At 47.1% G+C, this 20,179-nt stretch overlaps 1 protein-coding gene across 8 annotated transcripts in view; it reads left to right on the top strand.

The window, feature by feature from the left end:
- LOC144169252 (uncharacterized) overlaps positions 1 to 20,179 on the top strand; it is a 68,665-nt gene that overhangs the window by 15,688 nt on the left and 32,798 nt on the right. For 7 of the 8 annotated variants that reach the window (XR_013322403.1, XM_077698312.1, XM_077698311.1 and 4 more), the window contains exons 2-3: positions 5,089 to 5,104; positions 18,805 to 18,940. Coding sequence is in view for 7 of the 8 variants with exons in the window: in XM_077698312.1 (XP_077554438.1) it covers positions 5,089 to 5,104; positions 18,805 to 18,940 (152 nt within the window). In the remaining variant the exon portion in view is untranslated. The remainder of the gene's footprint in view (positions 1 to 5,088; positions 5,105 to 18,804; positions 18,941 to 20,179) is intronic. The other variant, XM_077698313.1, reaches the window with a different exon arrangement.

Raw genomic sequence — 20,179 nt, 5'->3', positions numbered from 1 at the left:
CGATATGCCCCTTCTTAGACGTCAAGGATACCCGAGAAAATTTTGCGCCGAAAGCCCGTCAAGCTAAACAAGAATAATTGGCTCAGGTTAGCGTTCCAAGAGGGATTGTTCGTCTTTATCCGGGGGGGGGGGGAGTTTCGCGGCTACTCGACAACGATAAATTGGAGCGGTAATGGTGGTGTTTGCACGTTCTGCGGCTGCGGCGTTCCCTGGTTTTTGCGACCATTCACACTTGTGTGCGCACTGACGCTGCTTGGATTCGCGCTCTTCATCCTCAGACGCAAGGACACACGTTGGACGGATAGCCGGTCGAATGGGCAAGTGGTGCTAACGGCGCTAGCGTCGTTATGAGCTAATTGTGTAATTTGTGAGAGGCATCGGTGGTGCCGAGGGGTATAAAACTTTTGAACGAGGCTTCCGTGGTGGCAAGAAGGAGAGGAGAAGCGGTGCCGAGAAAAGCGGATTCACCCGAATGAGAACGAGGTGCGGTGGAGTTAACTATACACATCTTCACCATAAAACTGAACTATTCAGGAAGGTCTAGCTAGTCTAAGGACAAACGTAAACTTTCACCGTTTCGGTTAATTTTTACACCATTTTACATGGGATAAAATAAGTTGTATTCGCAGAGTATTATTGTCGGGGAAGTTGTGGTATTCTAAGACAAGAATGAATTAGGTGAACTATTATCAAGTGGTAGCGAGCGAAGTAGAAAAGGTGTTTCACACGAGAATGGTTGCGGCTTACCACTTTAGATTCGGTTTATTCACTGACGAAGCAACATGGTATACTTCGTGCTCTGATAAGAAGTAAGCTGGGCAGACGGCATGATGCACCAATGTGCGCTTGCGTTACCATAGTAACCCCGTAGTAACCCACATCTATGTTGTCGGCCCATTTCAAGTGAAGGGGCTGCTGTCTGCCGTTTGACTGTAGAACTGTTCCGATGCCACACGAAAATCCTGTTATAAAAATAATTCTGAAGGCTGCGTGGGGTGGTCGTCGCATTTGTTACTTGATACGATGCGACATACGTCGTCAATTTTTGAGGGCTACGTATTTTAAATTTGTACGTGTTGCATACGTCCCCCTTTGTTGAGGGCACAGGCACTCTTATTAGTTCTTTCTCAATGGCGAAAAAAATCACCTCTTAGCATTCGTGTACTTCTTGCTCCTTCATTTTTACGCGATAGCGTTATTACGCTCATTTTTGGATTTTGCCGTGGCTGGTAGCCCTCCGCTGTTAGCCGTGCTCATCAAGCTTCCGGAAAAATACATCATCGCTGCCCCCCGGAAGCTACGACGGAGGGAACACGATTGAAGGGCTCACGCCAAGCATCTCAACAGAATACGGTCGAATACGATGCAGCGGCAACTGAGCTCTAGAAACGAGGACAATGACACTTTGTCAGTGACGAAAGAAACAACAGACATTTTCAGCAGATACCACGTCTGAGCAGTAAAGTTTGTTCTTCGCCCTTTGGGTTGTAGTCTGCTCTGCGGAGAGTCACCAGCGTGTCCGTAGCTAGCGCCATTACACCAAAATGCCTTTCCACCGGAAGATGAAACATTTAAATTTTCGGCAATTCGCATGTTGAAGCTAAACCTCCGCTATGAGGCGCGTGGTAGTGTTGGGCTCCGGATTGATTTCGACAACACGGGGTTTTTTCATGTGTAGAAAAGTCTCGACACACAGGCGTTGCTGTTTTCGGCTTCCATATAGAAAATGCCACCACGGCAGGGAATCGAACCGCGTCCTCGGCCTCAGCAGCGCGACGCCTTACCCACTGAGCCACCACGGCGTGTTTTGCACAGGAATTGATGCCGGCACGTCTTTTGGGTGAACAAACTAATACTGGGCGAAGTATTACGCTAGTCTCTCAAAAATCAAGGAAGGGATATTATAAGCAGAAACAAAATAAAACAAGACGTTGCATATAGCCTGTAATTACATATAATTTAGAGCTACTTTTCGATATTACCGCGGTTCTGTTTCCACCGCGAAGTCTCTTTGGCAACGGATGGCACACGGGGCAAAGTTTAAAGTCCCCGTAAAAATATTTGCAGGTGTCTTCGCAGATAACCGTTATGTAAGACTGCTCGGCGCGGCTCTGGAGTGAAGCGACAGAGCAGATCTCACAATCGCAAAAAAATTGCTATACCATTGTCACAGAATCACACGCCCAGCCACAAGAATAGCAGAATTGAGGGAAGAAACGGCACGACTTATGCACTCACTGATCATGAAGGGAATATCTGAGAGCCTACCACACACGCACCGAGGAAAACCAAGTGAAGGGCATCAGCAGGACACACATATATAAGACAGCCTTCCACGCCACCACTTTTAACATGAGGCCAACCGACAAGATGTGGGCCACCAGGGTAACAAAAGGAACACCCACAGACGGTTCGAGAAGGGAAAGGCCTTCCACTCTATAAAGGGAATTGTTAGCAAAATGTGTAGACAAAGAATGGACTTTGGAAGCACAGCGCCGGGGCGGGTGAAAGCCCATGGGAGAGGCCTTCGTCCTCGAGTGGATTAAACTTCGTTGTTAACAACGACGGCGAATAATCAGTGCACCAATCGGTCTTCAAAACGATTGGAAAGAAATCAGGGACACCACTCTCCTGGCACCGTTGGCGTGGGTCTGAAAACAAAATCTGGACTGGCCATTGCAGGGAAGACCAGAACCCGCACTCCGGAAAATTATCGGTCCTGTTTCTGATCCAGCGACTCCGCCTACCGAAAACATAGAACGAAGTTTACACAACGAGTGGTGATATTGCAGGATCAGCTCCATGCGAGAAAAGTTTCAGTATCATGAGAACAAATCATACACCGACTCCAGGAAGTACGAAAAAAGGGGGCTGCAAACGTTCTAGATGACCACTGTAGCAATCTTTGTGACTTCTTGACTCTTCTACATACAAAAACGGAAACGCGTAGGGTGGCGTAATCCTCCTGGTAATCTGACTTGCTGAAGTATCGAATGGAAGATTAAACAGCATTCAATATTCTCAAAGATTGTTAGACTATTCTTTGCAGGGATAATGCATAAACGCTAAAGCAAGATTCTTCCATGCATCCAGAATGAAGAAAGTTACCGTCACCTTTACACCGGACACAAGGGTGTGGTAGAGAACTTGCCACCGACGAAGAGGTATTGATTCACGTGCAGTGCACACTGCGTCCACGACCACAGCATTCACCTCACAAAGAACGTTACCAACGCTTCCTGATGCTGCGCCTATGAACACGGTGTTACCCCGTGCTCAATGCCGAAGAATCGCAAAGCTCTCCGGCGAATAAAGCAACAGAAGTATCTGCGAATAAATGTAGGTGCAGATGGTCGGTGGGAGCATCATGCATCATCATTGATCTACTACATTTCATTCAAACAAGCCAAGTTCAGGAGTATACTCATGAAATGGTCTATAAAGCATTACATATTGCACTTCAATCGAGATACGAAATGGGCCTTTGACAAGCTCATTAACTTAAGATGGGCACGAGCTGATTGAGAGGGCAAGGAAAAAAGTAGCTTACGCTCACAATGTTACGAGTTGGTAACATTCCTTTATTTATGGGCAGTCTTTCTGAGTAAGTTAATTTTCCGGACGCTGTGTTCGATACGAATGTACGTTAGCACGTTTTGGGTGATAAATGAAAGGGACGCTCAATCTGTTTATTTTCAACAGATGCCATTTGGCATGCCATCGGTGAGAGCATGACGCCTGCAGAGAAACTCTTCAGCTAGTTTTAGCTGAGATCATGTCGTCCCACTTGAAACGTAACAATGGTCCCAGTGGGGAGGCAAGTTCTCCCAACTGGGAAGCACCTTGAGAAGTAGATTTGAAGTTCCAACTTTGAGCTCCCTCCATCTGTTTCCCCTTTTTTCCCAAGCCCCAATTAACTCTCTATGTCTTTTAGAAAAGAAACCAAAGCCGTCAGTCCGGCATAGTCATAACAGAATAAACACATCGAAATTCTTTATTGTAAACCCCTCGCTCCAACTAACCAACACCCCGCACCCACAACCATTTACGCTCACATCTTGAGCCCCAGAAGCACAGACGGCATCTGTCTCTCATGGGCCACGGTGATTAAACACCTTTAGTGCTCCTGAAGCATATATCATATGTAAAGCAATGACGTTCCAGAATGCTACCTGGGAGTCGATGCAACACTATCACGGCATACATCTTAATAACCATACGAAGATGTCATCGGCAAGCGTCTCTTTCGAGCCAGATCACTCTCTCGGACCACTGTGAATTTGCGCCCCCTTTTTTTATTCAGTCTAGCACCACGGTTGAAGCTAGAACCACACCTCTTGGGCAATCGTCATCATCATCAACTAGAGGAGATTTCTGGCGCGTGTGTTTCGCGTAAGCACGCTACCTGACCATGATAAAAAATCTTCGCACTCTCTCACACCAGCCAATTCGGACCTATGAACTTGGAAATTTATTAAGCGAGCCCCAATCATTTTAAAATGTAAGGGGGAAGCCAACTCTACATGTATCAACATTTACTTCACGTAGGGCGTATGAACGTGTCGTATTTTGAGAACTGATTTATTTTAAAAGAGTGCATTTGGCTGTGTGCCTTTTAACAGTGGAGCTGTTCTATGTCGATCCTTTTTGTTCGTCTTTGATAAGTTGTGCGTCATTCAGCGGTAGGAGCAGATTCCCACACCCGCAGGCTGGCTCGGAAAGGACCGCCACACCCGACTATGGCGGCGCGTCGTTCAGCTGATTGCGGATGCACTGGCTCGAAGAGCACGGTCCCAGATCCATCGATGGAGGACAAAGCGGTCTTACAGAGAATTGTTTGTCTTACACATGTAGGTTAACCACCCTCCTGTCACTGATGCTCAGCTGCAGCTTCCTTTACATAATCCGTTGAAATAGCGCAGCCAAGGCCCTTCCGTTCTCAGGCGAGCGTCCCGTGCATCCGCCACAAAAGAACCACAGATCCACTGTCTAAGCTGATTTCACTCTGGGTGCAAGCCTGTTTTAGTTATTTCGTTGTCGTCGTCTCCTTTTGCACTGTGAACGTTTATCATCAACATTTTCTTTCAGGTTTTTGCAGATGAAGGTAAGCTCTACTTTCCTCACTTAATTATGACGTTTCTCTGGGCGATCTTTTTGGAAAATGCATGCATTAAACGCATTCAATTGCCGCCCCATCACGTCCGCGAGGTTTTGATAAACTGTTCGAAGTTTCTAAAATGTTGCTCGGAAGCTTTAAGGCTAGGTATAATTCAAGGCAAAATGACACCACATGTTACACCAAATGCAGTGATAAAGCAAAAGAAATATCCCTAGACTTTTTCTCAGGTTCAGTATTCTGTCCATGCAAATCATGGTTTCAAATTTTTGACAATTTCGCTGGCTAGCGTTCTACCTACAACTGTAACTGTGCTCGAAACCTTTATACCTGATGCTGATGTTTTCTCACCATTCATAATTTGAAAATTCTAGGAAATTTAAAGTTATTCTACCCAAAACTTGAAGCATATTTTCGCTACACCGGGCGTATTTTAAAGTCATTGTCTAAGACATTGTCCAAGAGCCACCTTCAGAACTCCAGAAACATATCAAGATATGTACAGTCAGAATTTTATTTTTGTTGATCTGACAAAGAAAACGTAGTTTTGCCGAACGTAGAAATTTGCGCTGGTTGGTAGATTTTGAAAGGCAGCCGAAACAAGGCAATGAAGTGGACAGGGAAAGTCAACAAGACAAGACTATGTACTGGTGTTTTTGTTTTAGAAAATAAACGGCGGTAGATCACTCAATACGCATAAAGAGATAAAAACAACCCAGTATTGCGGGGGTCAAAGATCTGTGTAAAGTCCGCCGCATTCAAAAATACAACTCGTGTATGACCCCGTGAAAGCACTGACGTAGTATTTACAGCCACATACAGACGCAAGTCCGTTTTGGGCAATAGCCATCGAATCTTAGAATGATACTCTTATACCACCGTCAAACGTGCCTATTTAAGTGCACTTACGCCGATAGCACTTTGGCTTCCCGAATTACGATTTAGCTGTGCGCTGCTAAACGACAAAAGTATAGTGTGTTTGGCAGTGATGACAGTGACAATAACGGTTGTAAAGATTTTGTTCAATATAGAAAAATAGGCGTGAAATATAAAACGGTCTGAACACTTTATTTGCGTATCGAGCAAAAAAGCAGAACTTTCAAAAAACCGCAATTGCTGAAACGGCCAAGACTAGCACGTGGCATATCCAAAGCAGGGCGTACGAAATTGACTTAAAACGACGGTGCCAACACCGACGAGAGCGAATGGAAGCACGTTCTAGCTGCCTTTATGTGCGTCCGAGCAAAGCGCTTGCGCGAGGAGCAGGCATTTGAAGTGGAAATGGAGCGTACAAGGCAACATCAAAAGTTATTGAAGCTCGTATTTGTGCGAAAAAGTTTTCCATCGCTGCAATGGCTGAGAAAGTTTGCCCCGATCAAGAATCACCTTCCAGAAGAATGAACGGTGGTTCGAAAAACCCTTGCAACACATAAATGACCAGCACTTCAAGAAAGATTTCCCGAGAACCCCAGTTACATTTGGCTACTTGGTAAAGTCCTGTGGACCATTCCTGGAGCACCACACGACAGTGATGAAAGACCCAAACTCCGTTGAAAAGCGTGTGGCCATGGGCTTTTATCGCCTCTGTTCTAAAGCTGAGGATATGGCCATTGCCCGCCTGTTTGCCATCGGAGGATCAACTCTGAATGCGCTGTTCAGAGTTTTCTGCTGCTGCCATCACAATTCTTGAGGAGGATTGGGTGGGGATGGTTCCTCCGGATGGGATAGCCGAGCAGAAGCGAGAATTTCACGCCAAGCAGTTGGCGCCCCGGATGGGTGCCACTTTCCTGGTTCGCCTCCAAAAGGATCAGCAGATGACTACGACAACTACAAGGGGGGGTTGGTTATTCTGTTTTTTTTATATTGTGTGCGCTCAAACTAAATTTTATGTGCAGCGTAAAATTGGTTGTATTCGCTGCAAATTGACAATAAATGGCTGCATGTTCCTGAATTTTCATTTCACGTAAACATTTCTGTGTAACTCCGTATATGTCGGTATTTCCAATCTAAAGTAAATAACTTTTTCGATTTTGTGAAAGGAAAGAAACAATGTCTACTGACTTGAATGTTCGAAAATTAGGAGTGTTTTTTCTTGCAGGTATAGTATCACACTACTTGCCCTAGTTATCCTCCACCACCGGTTCCTGTATGCCAACGTTGGTAGCCAGCCAAGGTTGATGCCATAATGCTGGTGTGTACGGGGCTTCGAACCTGTGCAGAATCGTGCTGAGCGAGGACTTCAACACCCCGGTTGCTCTTACGAGTGGGACTAAGAGGCCACTCATTATTTTGTGCGGCCAAGCATTCCCACTTGGTGCACACTTGAAGACGCCATACGCGCATGCTGCCAGCGACTCAATAGACCAAAAGGGTCACAGTTTCGGCCTGTTGGTGATGCATAAAGGAACTTAAAGAGCAAATTAGCCACAGACAAAGAAAGGAGAGAACAATACGAGCGCTCTTCTTGTAGTCTGCTTTCTTTGTCTGTGTCTAATTTGCGCTTTCAGTTCCCATTATGACTCAGAAGAGTAGACGTACAACTATAATTTGTCGAAAAGAAGGCGAATTGTAGAGTGTGCATTCGGCCACCTGAAGGCACGGTTCCGCTTCGTAATGAAGTGCATGGAATCTCGCCTGGCACATGCCAAACAGGGTATGAAGGCCACGTGCATTCTGCACAACGGGTACGAGCCCCTGAAGGACAGCGTAGCACCGCGGTGGGAAAGCGAGGCACGTGCGCTGGACATATATATATGCGCGGCCCACTCGTGCTACACAGGCATCCAGTCAGAGGGGGCACCAAGCCCTGGATGCCCTTGCTGATTACTTTTGGAGGCAGGCCGGGCATACAGCCTAAGCCGACGTGGCTTGGAAAAAATTTCAAAAGCACATTTGAACAGCACATCTTTCTTGTGCAGCTTTAATTAGGCATGTGATAAAAGATGTTTGTTCTGTTTTGTAGACTTAATTCTTCAATGTAGCGACGTCGAGAAAAATACTCGGCCTTATTGTAGTTGTTTTCCTAGCCCCAAAAAAGTTTTTAATTGTGCTTTTTTGTTGGCTGCCAAAGAAAGAAATGACCCTGAGAGTAAAATAATTGGAACAACTTGCATCAATGAATTTGAAAAATTAATCTCTGACTGGCCAGCAATGTTTAGCATGTGGAGCCTTTTCTATGTGGTTTGACTTTCATTTTCTTTGCGGTGACTTCAGAATTTTATGTTGCTTTTCGTGTTGTTTCATGTACCCCGCCCCGCTATGGCCCAATGTTAGGGCGATAAGTATTGCTAAATAAGTAAATATGTTCAATCCTCCTGCTTCAATCCTAAGCATCCATTCCGCAGTACGAGCGGTGCATTATTGCTTATTAATCACTTCAAGATTACTTTTTACTGTTCTTGGTAATAAACTTGTAGCAGAAAGAAGCACGAATTGTCGTTTTGTTCTCATTTTGTCCTGCTGATTGAAATTCGCGTTTGCGGTTTAGGTGCGCCTGAATGACACCTTAGCCGATGCAATCTTTGGAAGTGCACTTAATTACACACTTTTGACAGGGGTATTATTATTCGTAAATATTAGAATTGCGGCGACGACAACAACGGTAGCGTCAAAGGTTAAAAACAAAATGCTGGTACTGGCTACTGACAGTTTACGGGCAATCTATTTTTTACCTCTGGGTGAATAAGATCATGGCGATTCCGTGAATACGTGGGAACCGTCGCAATGCAAAGCTTTTATGCTGGCTTACTAGGGTAGAAATGCCCTTGCATATGACATATCTAGAGCGTAATATTGCCTTTAGCATAGCCAATTTTAAGTGCAGGGCACTTTTGGGGCTCGCCTTGTCATCGTAGCTCGTTCGCTGTCACACTTGTCTAGTGACAGCCGAAATCAGGCGGCCCGGAGAGATAATTGACCACCCCGCGCGGGGCACCTTGAGTATTCATGGTGACGGTGAGGAGCGACACCGCGGACCCCGAGCTCCCAAACATAAGCTGTGTCCAACCGTGGCAAGGTGTTGAAAGGTGAAGGGTAGAAGACGTAAACGGTGGCCGTCGGAGCCTTGGTCAAGCTCCGGCCGACGGGCTCCCTGCCTGTCTACCAGGCAGGGAGCTCCGGGACCTCTTTGACTACCAGGGTAAGGTCGAAAGAGAAAGTACCCCCGTCTCCCTGCTTTTATACTATGCCGTATGGTATTTTCAAATCCCTCCCCCCCCCCAACCGTGATCGGTCCCTGAAAAGGGGCCGCGCCGAAGTATCCTTTTCTCCATTGCCGTCGTTAACCTTTCCTGCACCGGATCATTTTTCTCGATTTCTTGTCATGGAGACTCTCAATCCAACCCTCCCTCTTGCATCCTAGCCAGTCTTCTTGATCGCCAAGTATCTTGAAGCCATAATAAGAAAATCGTATAAGTGCAAAAAACAAAGGTCTGGTGAACTCCTCATTGAAATAAATGACAAGCAGCAGTCCACAAACCTTCTAGCTCAGACAAAGCTGGCTGATCTAGACATCAGGGTCACACCCCATCGGAGCCTCAACAGCTCGCAGGGTGTGATATCAGTGCCAGATCTCCTGAAAGAAACGGAGGTGGATCTCCTTGCCGGCTTGAAGGATCAGGGCGTCACTGCCGTGAGACGCATCACCATCCGCAGAGACGACAACGAGATTCCCACCAAGCACATCATCTTGACCTTTGACCGCGCAATTCTCCCACAACTTATATATGCAGGTTTTATCCGGTGCTCAATACGTCCGTACTTCCCGAACCGGCGGCGCTGTTTTAAGTGCCAGTGGTTCGGGCATAGTACGAACTCTCGCCGTGGCCGAACAACGTGTGCAAAATGCGCGGCGGAGGATCATTCGAGGGAGAACTGCTCATTCGACACCCTCACTTATGTAAACTGCGGGGGGCGCATGCGGCATACTCCCGCAAGTACGAAAAATTCCAACTAGAAAAAAAGATCATAAACATTAAGGTCACTGAGAACATTACCTTTCCAGAGGCGAGAAAGCGGTTCACCTCTTTCCCTCTGTGGAGGTACGCCGACCCAGCTCGGCGGGGGGGCGGAGCAGCGTCTCGTGTCCACAGGGACCCAGTTCAGCGAGTCTGACCTGGTCCCGCCCCCGCCGGCCGCTGGGATGCCTGACGCAGCCCAATCCGTCACCACACCGCTTACTGAGGAAGCAGCGGTTGTGGTGCCAACCTCTTCCGTAGCGACCGGTGCCGCTCCCGTCTCTGCCTCCCCGTCCTCCAGTACGTTGGAGGGTGCCGAGAGGATGGACACCACGGGCCCCGCACCGCCCGCGCCACCTCTGGTGCCCCGGACGCCCTCGGCGGTGGCGGCTCAAACGAAGGGCTCCCGAGGGGATGCCAAGTCCGGGGGGCCCGGTCCGTCGGCCACCCCTCGGACATCCGACGACGAGATGGATGTCGTGCCGTTCCTGCCTGCAACGAAGCGCAAGGAGCGGCCACCGACTACCAAGCCTACAAACAGGCCTAAAAAAAGCCTAATCCCAGAGTAACAGCCCCGAAAGACGACACATGAACACACACACACACACTCCAGTCATTCTTAAATGTAACTAATGGGAACAGACAACATCATTCAATGGAACTGTAGAGGCCTTATCAACAATATGGATGATGTGTACGAGATACTTCATTCACATCAGCCAAGTCTCATGTGACTTCAGGAAACACACCTAAATATTAAACATACGAACTTCTTGAATAGCTACTTGGTTTTTCGAAAAGACAGGCACACTTCCACTTATTGTTCAGGTGGTGTGGCCATAGTAGCCCGAAAATCATTAGCGTGTCACACCATCCACCTAAACACCATGCTTGAAGCTGTCGCGATTCGAACAATTAGTTATGATAGGTTAATAACGGTATGCTCCCTCTACATCCCTCCGGATTACCAACTAGCGAACACTGATTTTGAGGGCCTCATAGATCAACTACCTGAACCGTACTCAGTCTTAGGCGACCTCAATGCACATAATTCAATCTGGGGCTTCTCCCGCACAGATGCCCGAGGTCGCCTAATTGAAAAATTTCTAACATCATCGGGATCATGCGTTTTTAACAAAAACCAAGCTACATATTATAACACAGGACAAAACAGTTATTCACATCTTGACTTGGCTCTTGGCTCTGCAGTTCTTTTCCCATTTCTTGAATGGAATGTGGACGCAAACCTATATAGTAGCGACCACTTCCCCACCAAATTGACACACATAGGCATAGGCACAAACACTTCCCCCTCTCATAAAAGGTTCAATGAGGGAAGAAAAAACTGGAGTACATTCACAGAAACATCTAAACTGCACTACATATCATAAAACACCTACACGTAGAAGAGGCGACCAAGCTGTTTACGGCGCACAACCTCGACGCCGCCGCAAAGTCCATTCCCCCGGCCACCGGTGCCCCACGCAACCCAAGGAGGCCCTGGTGGAACCAGGACTGCAGGTGAGCGCGGGTGGCCCAGAACAAGGCGTGTAGTGTCCTTCGCCGGTACCCACGTCGGCTAACTTAATTTCTTTTAAAAGAGCAAACGCCTTGGGAAAGCGCGTGCGCCATGAGGCAAAACGGGATAGTTGGCGTTCCTTCATAACATCCGTAAATTCATACACAGACACACGCAAGGTATGGACACGAATACGTAAACTTAAAGGACAACATACACATAGCCTGCCCTTGGTGAGCATGACTGGGGACACACTAGAAGATCAGGCTAACACATTGCACAACACTTTCACCACGTGTCAAGCTCTGCACACTACACAAACACTTTCCTGAAACATAAAGCCTCTTGTGAAAAGAAGTCTCTACGCGACAACAACAAATCACAGACTTCTTACAACTCCCTGTTTTGACTACATAAGCTGAGGGTTGCTCTAAGCACGTATAAACTCTCAGCTCCAGGCCCAGACAACGTTACATCTACAATGATACAGCACTTACACACAGACACTCTTGTAACACTCCTTCACCTTTACAACAAGATATTTCTTTCGGGGCACATTCCAAAGTCTTGGAGGGAGGCCATAGTTGCAGTATTCTTGAAAGAAGGGAAACCCTTCCTCTCCTGCTAGCTATCGACCCATTGCCCTGACCAGCTGCCTGTGCAGGCTTCTTGAGAAGATGATAAATCGCAGGCTCGTGTACTTCCTGGAGTACAACGGTCTTCTCGAGAGCTGCCAGGCAGGCTTCAGGGCGGGGCGATCAACGAACGATCAACTCGTAGCTCTTGAAACATATATAAAGGATGCCTTTGTGCATAAACAATTTTGTCTTACGGTGTTTTTCGACATAGAAAAAGCCTATGACACCGCATGGCGGTGCGGTATCCTCAGTGACCTAAAGTCAATAGGTGTTGCGGGAAACATGTTGAACATCCTTTTTAGTTATATGTCGGAGAAAACCTTTCGCGTAAGAGTGGGTTGTGCACTGTCAAATGTTCACGTGCAAGAAAGTGGCGTGCAGCAAGGTGGAGTGTTGAGCTGCACTCTCTTCATAGTAAAAATGAACTGTCTTGGAAAGGCACTGCCACCTACAATCTTTTATTCCATGTATGTAGATGACGTGCAGATATCCTTTAAATCGTGTAACCTGTCCATCTGCGAACGTCAAGTCCAGCTCAGCGTCAAGAAACTTGCCGGCTGGGCTGACAAGAATGGCTTCAATCTTAATCCCGCGAAGAGCACTTGTGTTCTGTTCTCCAGGAGGCGTGGCGTCCACCCGGAGCCAGACATCACTCTTGCGAATGTCCCAATTCCTGTGAACAAGGAGCACACGTTTTTGGGTATTTTATTTGATGAAAAACGTACCTTCACCCACATATCAGATAGCTCAAATGCAAATGCCTAAAAACGATGAATATTCTTAAGGTCCTCTCACATCAATCTTAAGGGGCCGACAAACAACTCCTGCTGCGCCTGTACACAGCGTTGGTGCGGTCTCGGCTCGACTACGGCATTGTCGTGTATGGGTCGGCTACAAAAACAGCACTGAAAATGCTCGACCCAGTGCTGCATCTTGGCCTTCGCCTCTCATGTGGAGCATTCCGCACTAGCCCTGTTGAAAGTCTTTATGTCAAGTGCGACAAATGGTACCTAGGGCATCAGCGGGGGTATGTTGACCTGTTGTATGCATCCAAGATTGTGTGTCTGACCAACCATCCTTTTAATCCCGTCATGAACAATACATCATATTTACAACTCTTTTTAAACAGGCCATCTATTCCCTTACCGTTCCCTCACAGAGTTAGGGAGGAGGCTTCTGCACTCAATGTCCCCCTTTTAGACACGCACAAGCAGAGGTTGGCGAACTCACTCATGAGTCCACTCACTCAGACTCATTTGGACTCAAACTCACGCGTGAGTTTGAGTTTGAGTGAGCGCGAGGCTAGTGTGGCATGGTGAGTTTGAGCTTGAGTGAGTTTGAGCCGAGTGATCTCGACTGAGTTTGAGTCCGATTGAGTTTGAGTACGCCTGAGAACTAGTGAGTTCTGAGTCCATTTTGAGTTCTGAGTACATTTTGAGTTTGAGTCCATTTTGAGTTCTGAGTACATTTTGAGTTTGAGTCCATTTTGAGTTCTGAGTACATTTTGAGTTTGACTCCATTTTGAGTTTGAGTACATTTTGAGTTCTGAGTACATTTTGAGTTTGAGTACATTTTGAGTTTTGAGTCCATTTTGAGTTTTGAGTTGTACATTTTGAGTTCTGAGTACATTTTGAGTTTGAGTACATTTTGAGTTTTGAGTCCATTTTGAGTTTTGAGTTCATTTTGAGTTTGAGTACATTTTGAGTTTTGAGTCCATTTTGAGTTTGAGTTCACTTTGAGTTTGAGTACATTTTGAGTTTTGAGTCCATTTTCAGTTTTGAGTCATTTTGAGTTTGAGTACATTTTGAGTTTTGAGTCCACTTTGAGTTTGAGTACACTTTGAGTTTGAGTACATTTTGAGTTTTGAGTACATTTTGTGTTATGAGTCCAAATTGAGTTTGAGTGCGGCAGGAGCCTTTGTGCGTGATTCCGAACACGCCATTATTTTTTTGATGGGATGAATTTTTCGCTTGCTATCGTAAGAACCATCCCAACGCGCGCTCTTAACTATATAAACGCGGGGGCTGGCGGTTAAAAACACAGATTTTCCCTGAAATATACCTGCAAGTTTCTTTGCGCTAAACAACGGGGAGACGTATGACCAGCGCCAACGGTTGACGAGGCTCGAACGGTTAAGACTTTAAACAACGTGGTTTTCAAAGCGTCGTTTTTAATACGAAAGTGTTTTATTCCTGGGTACACCAACACTTCACTCAAGTCATAGCAATCACGGACGTCGGCAGATAAAGTGCCATTGACGTTGTGGCACCCGAATTCATCCCCATGCTCTTTCCAGCCCTTTAGCGCAGTAGAAGTTACGCGGCGCTCGACCGACTGCGCTATGAGCACCAACGTGAGCAGCTCTACGAGCACGCCTTATGTCCATCCCTAAAACTCATTGAGGTGGTGCTACCGCCAAGGAGAGTTGAAGCGAAGTCGCGCATTATAACGCTAATGAGCGCCGACCGTTGTCGCCTCAATGCCAGCGCCTCCGTGTACGAAGGACGCGCATGAACTGAGGCAAGTCTCTGCTGCGGCATTGGTCCCATGACCGCTGTGTTTCAAGTTCCTGTTTCTGTGCATGTCTTTCTTGGTTTTGTTGTCCCGGAATAAACAGGTTAATTTTTTGCTCCTTGCGTTTCGGCGTCACTTGGTCTGGCGGGGTCAGGCTCGGGAACCCTTCGTACATGAAGGCACCATTCATTTTTGCGTTTTACACATTCCTATGAAAGAGGGATCTACCACATTTTTGTGTTTATTTCCAACGATGTCCCGATGATACAAACAGAAGCAGTATTACAGGGAAATTAAAGTAAAGCTAAATTATAGAACCACAATACACTACTTGAGGTATAGCGCTATTTTGGCTAAACTATTTTCGTCTGTGTTAGCTTTTCCACGTGTGACAACCACTCTTGTTCCTGACCTTGTGCCTTAAAACTTCAATAAACGGAATTACGACCTCTTGGAATCATTCTCGGACAGGATGCGAATCAACGTCGGAGTACCGGACTGGCATCCGACACCTCCATATAGTGTGCAGGCCCAGTAGCATGATTAAATCCAATGAAATACCATCTTCATTTTGAACGGACAAATACCAGATACCGTGCGCGTCAGTTGGAAGTTCTTTTTTCAGCGTTCGTTGCAGCACAGCCCACAAGAAATCCCCGTCCCAACAATAAACGAAAACAGGTTGAGTCGTTTCCAGTTTTTGGCACAAGCAACAATGTTCCCCACACGACATATAAAGACCGTCTTATTGCATCCATGTTTTAACAAGGAGAGTGCTTGTATGTAGTTAAAAAAACGTTTTAACCACCACTGCAACTGGCGTTATTTTAACCCGTTTTATTACATCTGGACCTGGGCTTCAAAGTACGTGGTCCTTCCTATACAAGGGGACAAGAATGGCAGTGTCACAAAGATCACTACACAGTTTTTCCCTAGAAACTGCACTCAAATATTCCGACGACAAACGCGCAATCCGAAAATGACAAGAAAAAACAACTTTTTTAAAATACGGTGGATACCTCCCTGGAAGCACAACGTCGTAACCTTCAATTCAGGCAATACCATTGAAAATTAATTATAGCAAGAGGAGCTCAGAAATGGTTTTTTTACATCTCGCAAGAAAACAAAACGCTTCACCAACTGTCGCAACAGTAGATGCGCCAACCAAAGCCTTAGCTGACCCCTTGAAGACGGTATATCAGGCTGTACTTGGGCCCGTTATCTCGCTCCGCCGCCTGATTCCGGCAGTCGCATCGACGGTTAGCGACGCAGCGAGGTACGACGACAAGGCGAGCCCATAAAGTGCTTTGCACTTATAAGTGCCCGCAAAAAATGGCGCGTTTCAAAATGCGAAATAAGGCGCCGCCACGTGCGGTATAAAAGCAAGGACAAAAGAACAGAAATCTAGGCAGGGGGCGCCGGAGCACTGTGAGGGCGGGAGATTTTAATTGCATTGGGCAAAACTTACACGTAAAACAGCGCATACATACTGCGCGGAGACAGCGAAAAGAAGAGAATGGACTTGCGCTTGTTCTATCTCTTCTTTTGCATGTCCCGTCCATATGCAGAGTTTTATGTTTAAGTTATAAGGCCGAACTAGCCCAGCAACATGCATTTCCGTTGGATTCATAATTAGAGGAGTGAGACAGGGAGGCGAATACCGTGTTGGCTGGTAGCAGTGGGCGGTTAACCGTGCCACAACCTACTATGACAAACCACTGCTGTGAACTTCGACAGCTTTCACGTTGAGTGCAATGGGTTTCAGTTCTTTTTCCCTAACGTTGGACAGTCCGTCAAGAAAGTGGCGCCAATCTTCCTTGCGAAGTCGATACCGGTTGCAAGTACACTGAACGTGATGGCACCTCCTGCGTTTTGCTGCTACGGCCAATCGGGAGCGATATTCTGAGTATAATGCTAACTTCATCAGGCACCTCCCGCGAGTCAGTTTTCAGCCTCGGTCAGGGCGCCGCTATCGGCAATGGAATGGGTCGCTGAGCGCGTTATCTGCTTGAAGGATGGCAATTGCTTGCGGTACACCAACATTTTTCCTTGCAAGCGTGTTACTAATCGTCTCGTGGAGCCTCGGCAGAATCCGGAGACACTTGAAGGTGACCCAACTTTTCACAAATATTCCGTTATTTGAAGGTTTCCCCACGACACCGCAAATCGAAGCCTAGCTGTGGCGGTGAGGCCCATGTTGGCCCCGTTTTTTTATTCACGGGCTATTAAAGCTCCTCATCGAGTCACGGGGTATGATCCAGAGTCCCTACGCATCGCAAGCCAGGATCTGGATGAAACCGACGCACCTAACCAACCGAGAAAGAATACATGCGGGATGTGGTCTGCCTCTGTCGCCTAATGATGAACACACCCTTGGCCTCGATAGACACCGACGGGTGTGCCAACCAGCAAAAGGGGGCTACAGAACACAGAAATTAAGAGGACAATTTCTAGCCTCTCCCTAGAATCGGCCCTGCGGAAGTCATACGCACGCATGATGCAGGGTAGTTCTTTCAGCAGATATTGACCGCTGGTTTCGCTCTATTGGCCGTGAATGCTTTTGTGGAAACCTTCTAAAGGGGAGCTGTATTAGGTCTTAGACGAGTGAGCAACAGAGAGATGAAAAGTGGCATTAAGTGGTTCCGTAATATTAGAGGTTTCGCATAATCTAACCACAGGTTGGGATAAGGTACCCCTGTCGTCTTTTCAGCCCTGAGCAAGCTCGGCCAACTCCGCCGTCATGTTGCTACATATAACAAGAAGTGTGCCCGGGATAAAAGACTCGACGAGCCGTTGCTTCACTGAGGAATAGGTTGTAATTTATAAAATTCACCTTTCCTGCGGAAAGTCTTATATCCGGCAGACTGAAAGATGTTTGGACGACCGCCTCAGGGAGCAAGCGCACCTTTGCCGCTGTCGCAACGACCTTTCCTCCTTCTGTGTTGCTATAACGGCGGAGAAGAGACGAATTGGCTGTAGTCGTGGACAATGTGAGGAGGGGTCCTCTTCCACGAATGAGCGAACGTAACGCCCACACTTAAACTAGGCACCACAGGTGCAGCGTGTACTTCATCACGTGTTCTGGCTCGAGGAGGTGGCAGGATTCCTCTATCCACAGTCGCGGTCCAGTAAAGAAGCCGTTTGCCTCTCGGGTAATAACTCACATTCGTGGCCTAGTGGGTAGGATGAATGACTCTGCCTTATTTTTTTTTTGGGGGGGGGTGAAGCGGGGCGAGGCGTGCACTTGACGTGTACGCTGTTACGTGTCCGGGCTCCGAGCGAGTGTTATCCCGATATGGCGAGCACTGAAGTTTTTTTTAGATGCAATGCATCACATGCTCGCCCCTCTGTCCTTCCTGCGTCTGTCCGGCGTTGTCCGCAAAGCTGCGCCTCTCCTCCTCTCCTCTCTCCGATAGCGAACACTCTCTCCCAAACAGCTGCGGGTTGGCGCAGCGCGCTCTCACTCCGTTGCTAGGCGCCGGTGGGCGGCGCTGCGCATGTGCAGTACTCTCTCTCTCCGCGCTCTCCTCTCCTTCGGGCGCTGAAAATATAAAGCGGCATGCCGCGCTCCCACGGTCTCAGTCGACGGTCGTCCGCGTTACCATTGCACTCTCTCGCAGTACTCGACGATTGCTTGATGCAATCATCGAGCCCCTAACTGTGCAGTTTACGGACTACAAGGCACTCATTCTCGTCTGCAATAAAGACCGTACCTGAGCATACGTGTACTGCATGTGCATTGCATGGTGAAATTAGAAAATTACGCCCACCTCCCCTTCACGTGAGCATACTTGCTATAAGCATAATGAATACGATGGAAATCTACAATGCAGCCCCCCATGAGATGCGTAGCATCACACCAGGGTTCCCGCGAGGGGACGTAGGCGTAATTTGTTTTTGTTGCAAATGCTGGGCAATCTCACTTGGTGGGTATGCTTAGCTTGACGAACGTGCGTTCGTCGTATGCCTGCAAGAGCCCTCGGCATTTTGGTGGTATTTCTCAGTGGCGACACCATAAACAAACAATTTGCTCAACAGCTTCTCTGTAAAATATATTCGCAGGTTCTCCTAGTATAGAGAGCTACCTGGACCGTCTTGTTAACCAGTTCGGCGTGGAGGAGGCGGAAAGGCAAGAAAGCAAGCTGAATTGGATCGATTATCTGCACAAGCAACTACCTGAAGCATACATGTATAGCAGGTATGATGAACAGAACATATAAAAGAAAAGTAAAGGTTTTAAATAGCAATATTATTGCACTGAAAACTATGCCAGAGGTTTGCGCAAGATGAAATTGCATTCAATACAGATTTGACCACTCCTTACAAGGCAGTTCAACACATCCCGCAGTACTGGCGGGAATGGCTCTGTATCGTAAGCGTAAACGTTGTGTGTCGCAAACGGCCAGGAAGTGTTCTGGGACCCTTATTATTTCCGGTATAGATCAATGACATCCATAAAAGCATCCGCGAAAGCGTCCGTATTTTGTATGTGCGGACGATTATTTTTTATGCAGAGCTGTTGTATCAACTGAAGGGCAAAATACCCTCAACGACAGTCTGAATTCTATGTCCAATTGGTGCAACGTACGAAAAATGAGGCTTAACCAAACTAAAACAGTGTTAATCCGCATAATTGCTAAACATTGGTCCAGCAGGCACTAGTGGCGGAAGGCTGTAGAAAGAGCAGAGCTGTCGCGTCATCCCTGCCTTTGTCGAAGAACCGGCTGTGGCACCTCACCTGGGCTTCCGGACTTGCGCTGAACGTTCTTCATGACTGGCAGGCTCGGATTGTTTCGGCCACTGTCTGTCACATCTGCCACAAAGCAGACCACTTTCGCACGTGCTAGAACCATTGCCCCAGTCCAGAGTAAGTTCCCGCGTTACGTACCGAACTGAAATGTTCTGCGCGCAGAATGCAATGATAGCTCAATCGTACAGACACCGGTTTCATATCGTTAGGGACCCAGGTTCGAATTGACCACGGGAAGCGTTTTTTCCCAATAGACTGCACATGGCATTGTTCCCCACTCTGATAACCCCGTACCACGGAAACTTTGAGGTGGTACACTGGTTGATAGCCGCTTTCATGGAGTAATGGTTCCGGGTTTCATTACCGAGACATCCCTAACCACATTTTTGTTCCTGGGGCTTCGGCTGTTTTTTGTTGTGATTGAGGAACCTATGGCAGCCTGCACAGGTCTGCTGTTAAAAAGGCTTCTTTATAATCAATTCTCATTAAAGGGTATCAAAAATTGTGACTCCAATTGTTTAAATATTTCGACATAAGTTTCGCAAACACTCTACCTTGGTGAAATCACGTATCAAAAATTGTCACTCCAATTGTTTAAAAATTTCGACATAAGTTTCGCAAACACTCTATCTTGGTGAAATCACATCGACAATATTTGTGCCTCAAAACAGCGCGAACGGGGGCTTT

This window comes from Haemaphysalis longicornis, unplaced genomic scaffold (assembly GCF_048455015.1).
Source record: "Haemaphysalis longicornis isolate Haplotype H1 unplaced genomic scaffold, Haemaphysalis longicornis Haplotype H1 scaffold_2, whole genome shotgun sequence".
Classification (NCBI taxonomy): domain Eukaryota; kingdom Metazoa; phylum Arthropoda; class Arachnida; order Ixodida; family Ixodidae; genus Haemaphysalis; species Haemaphysalis longicornis.
This window is presented reverse-complemented; position numbering and strand designations above follow the sequence as displayed.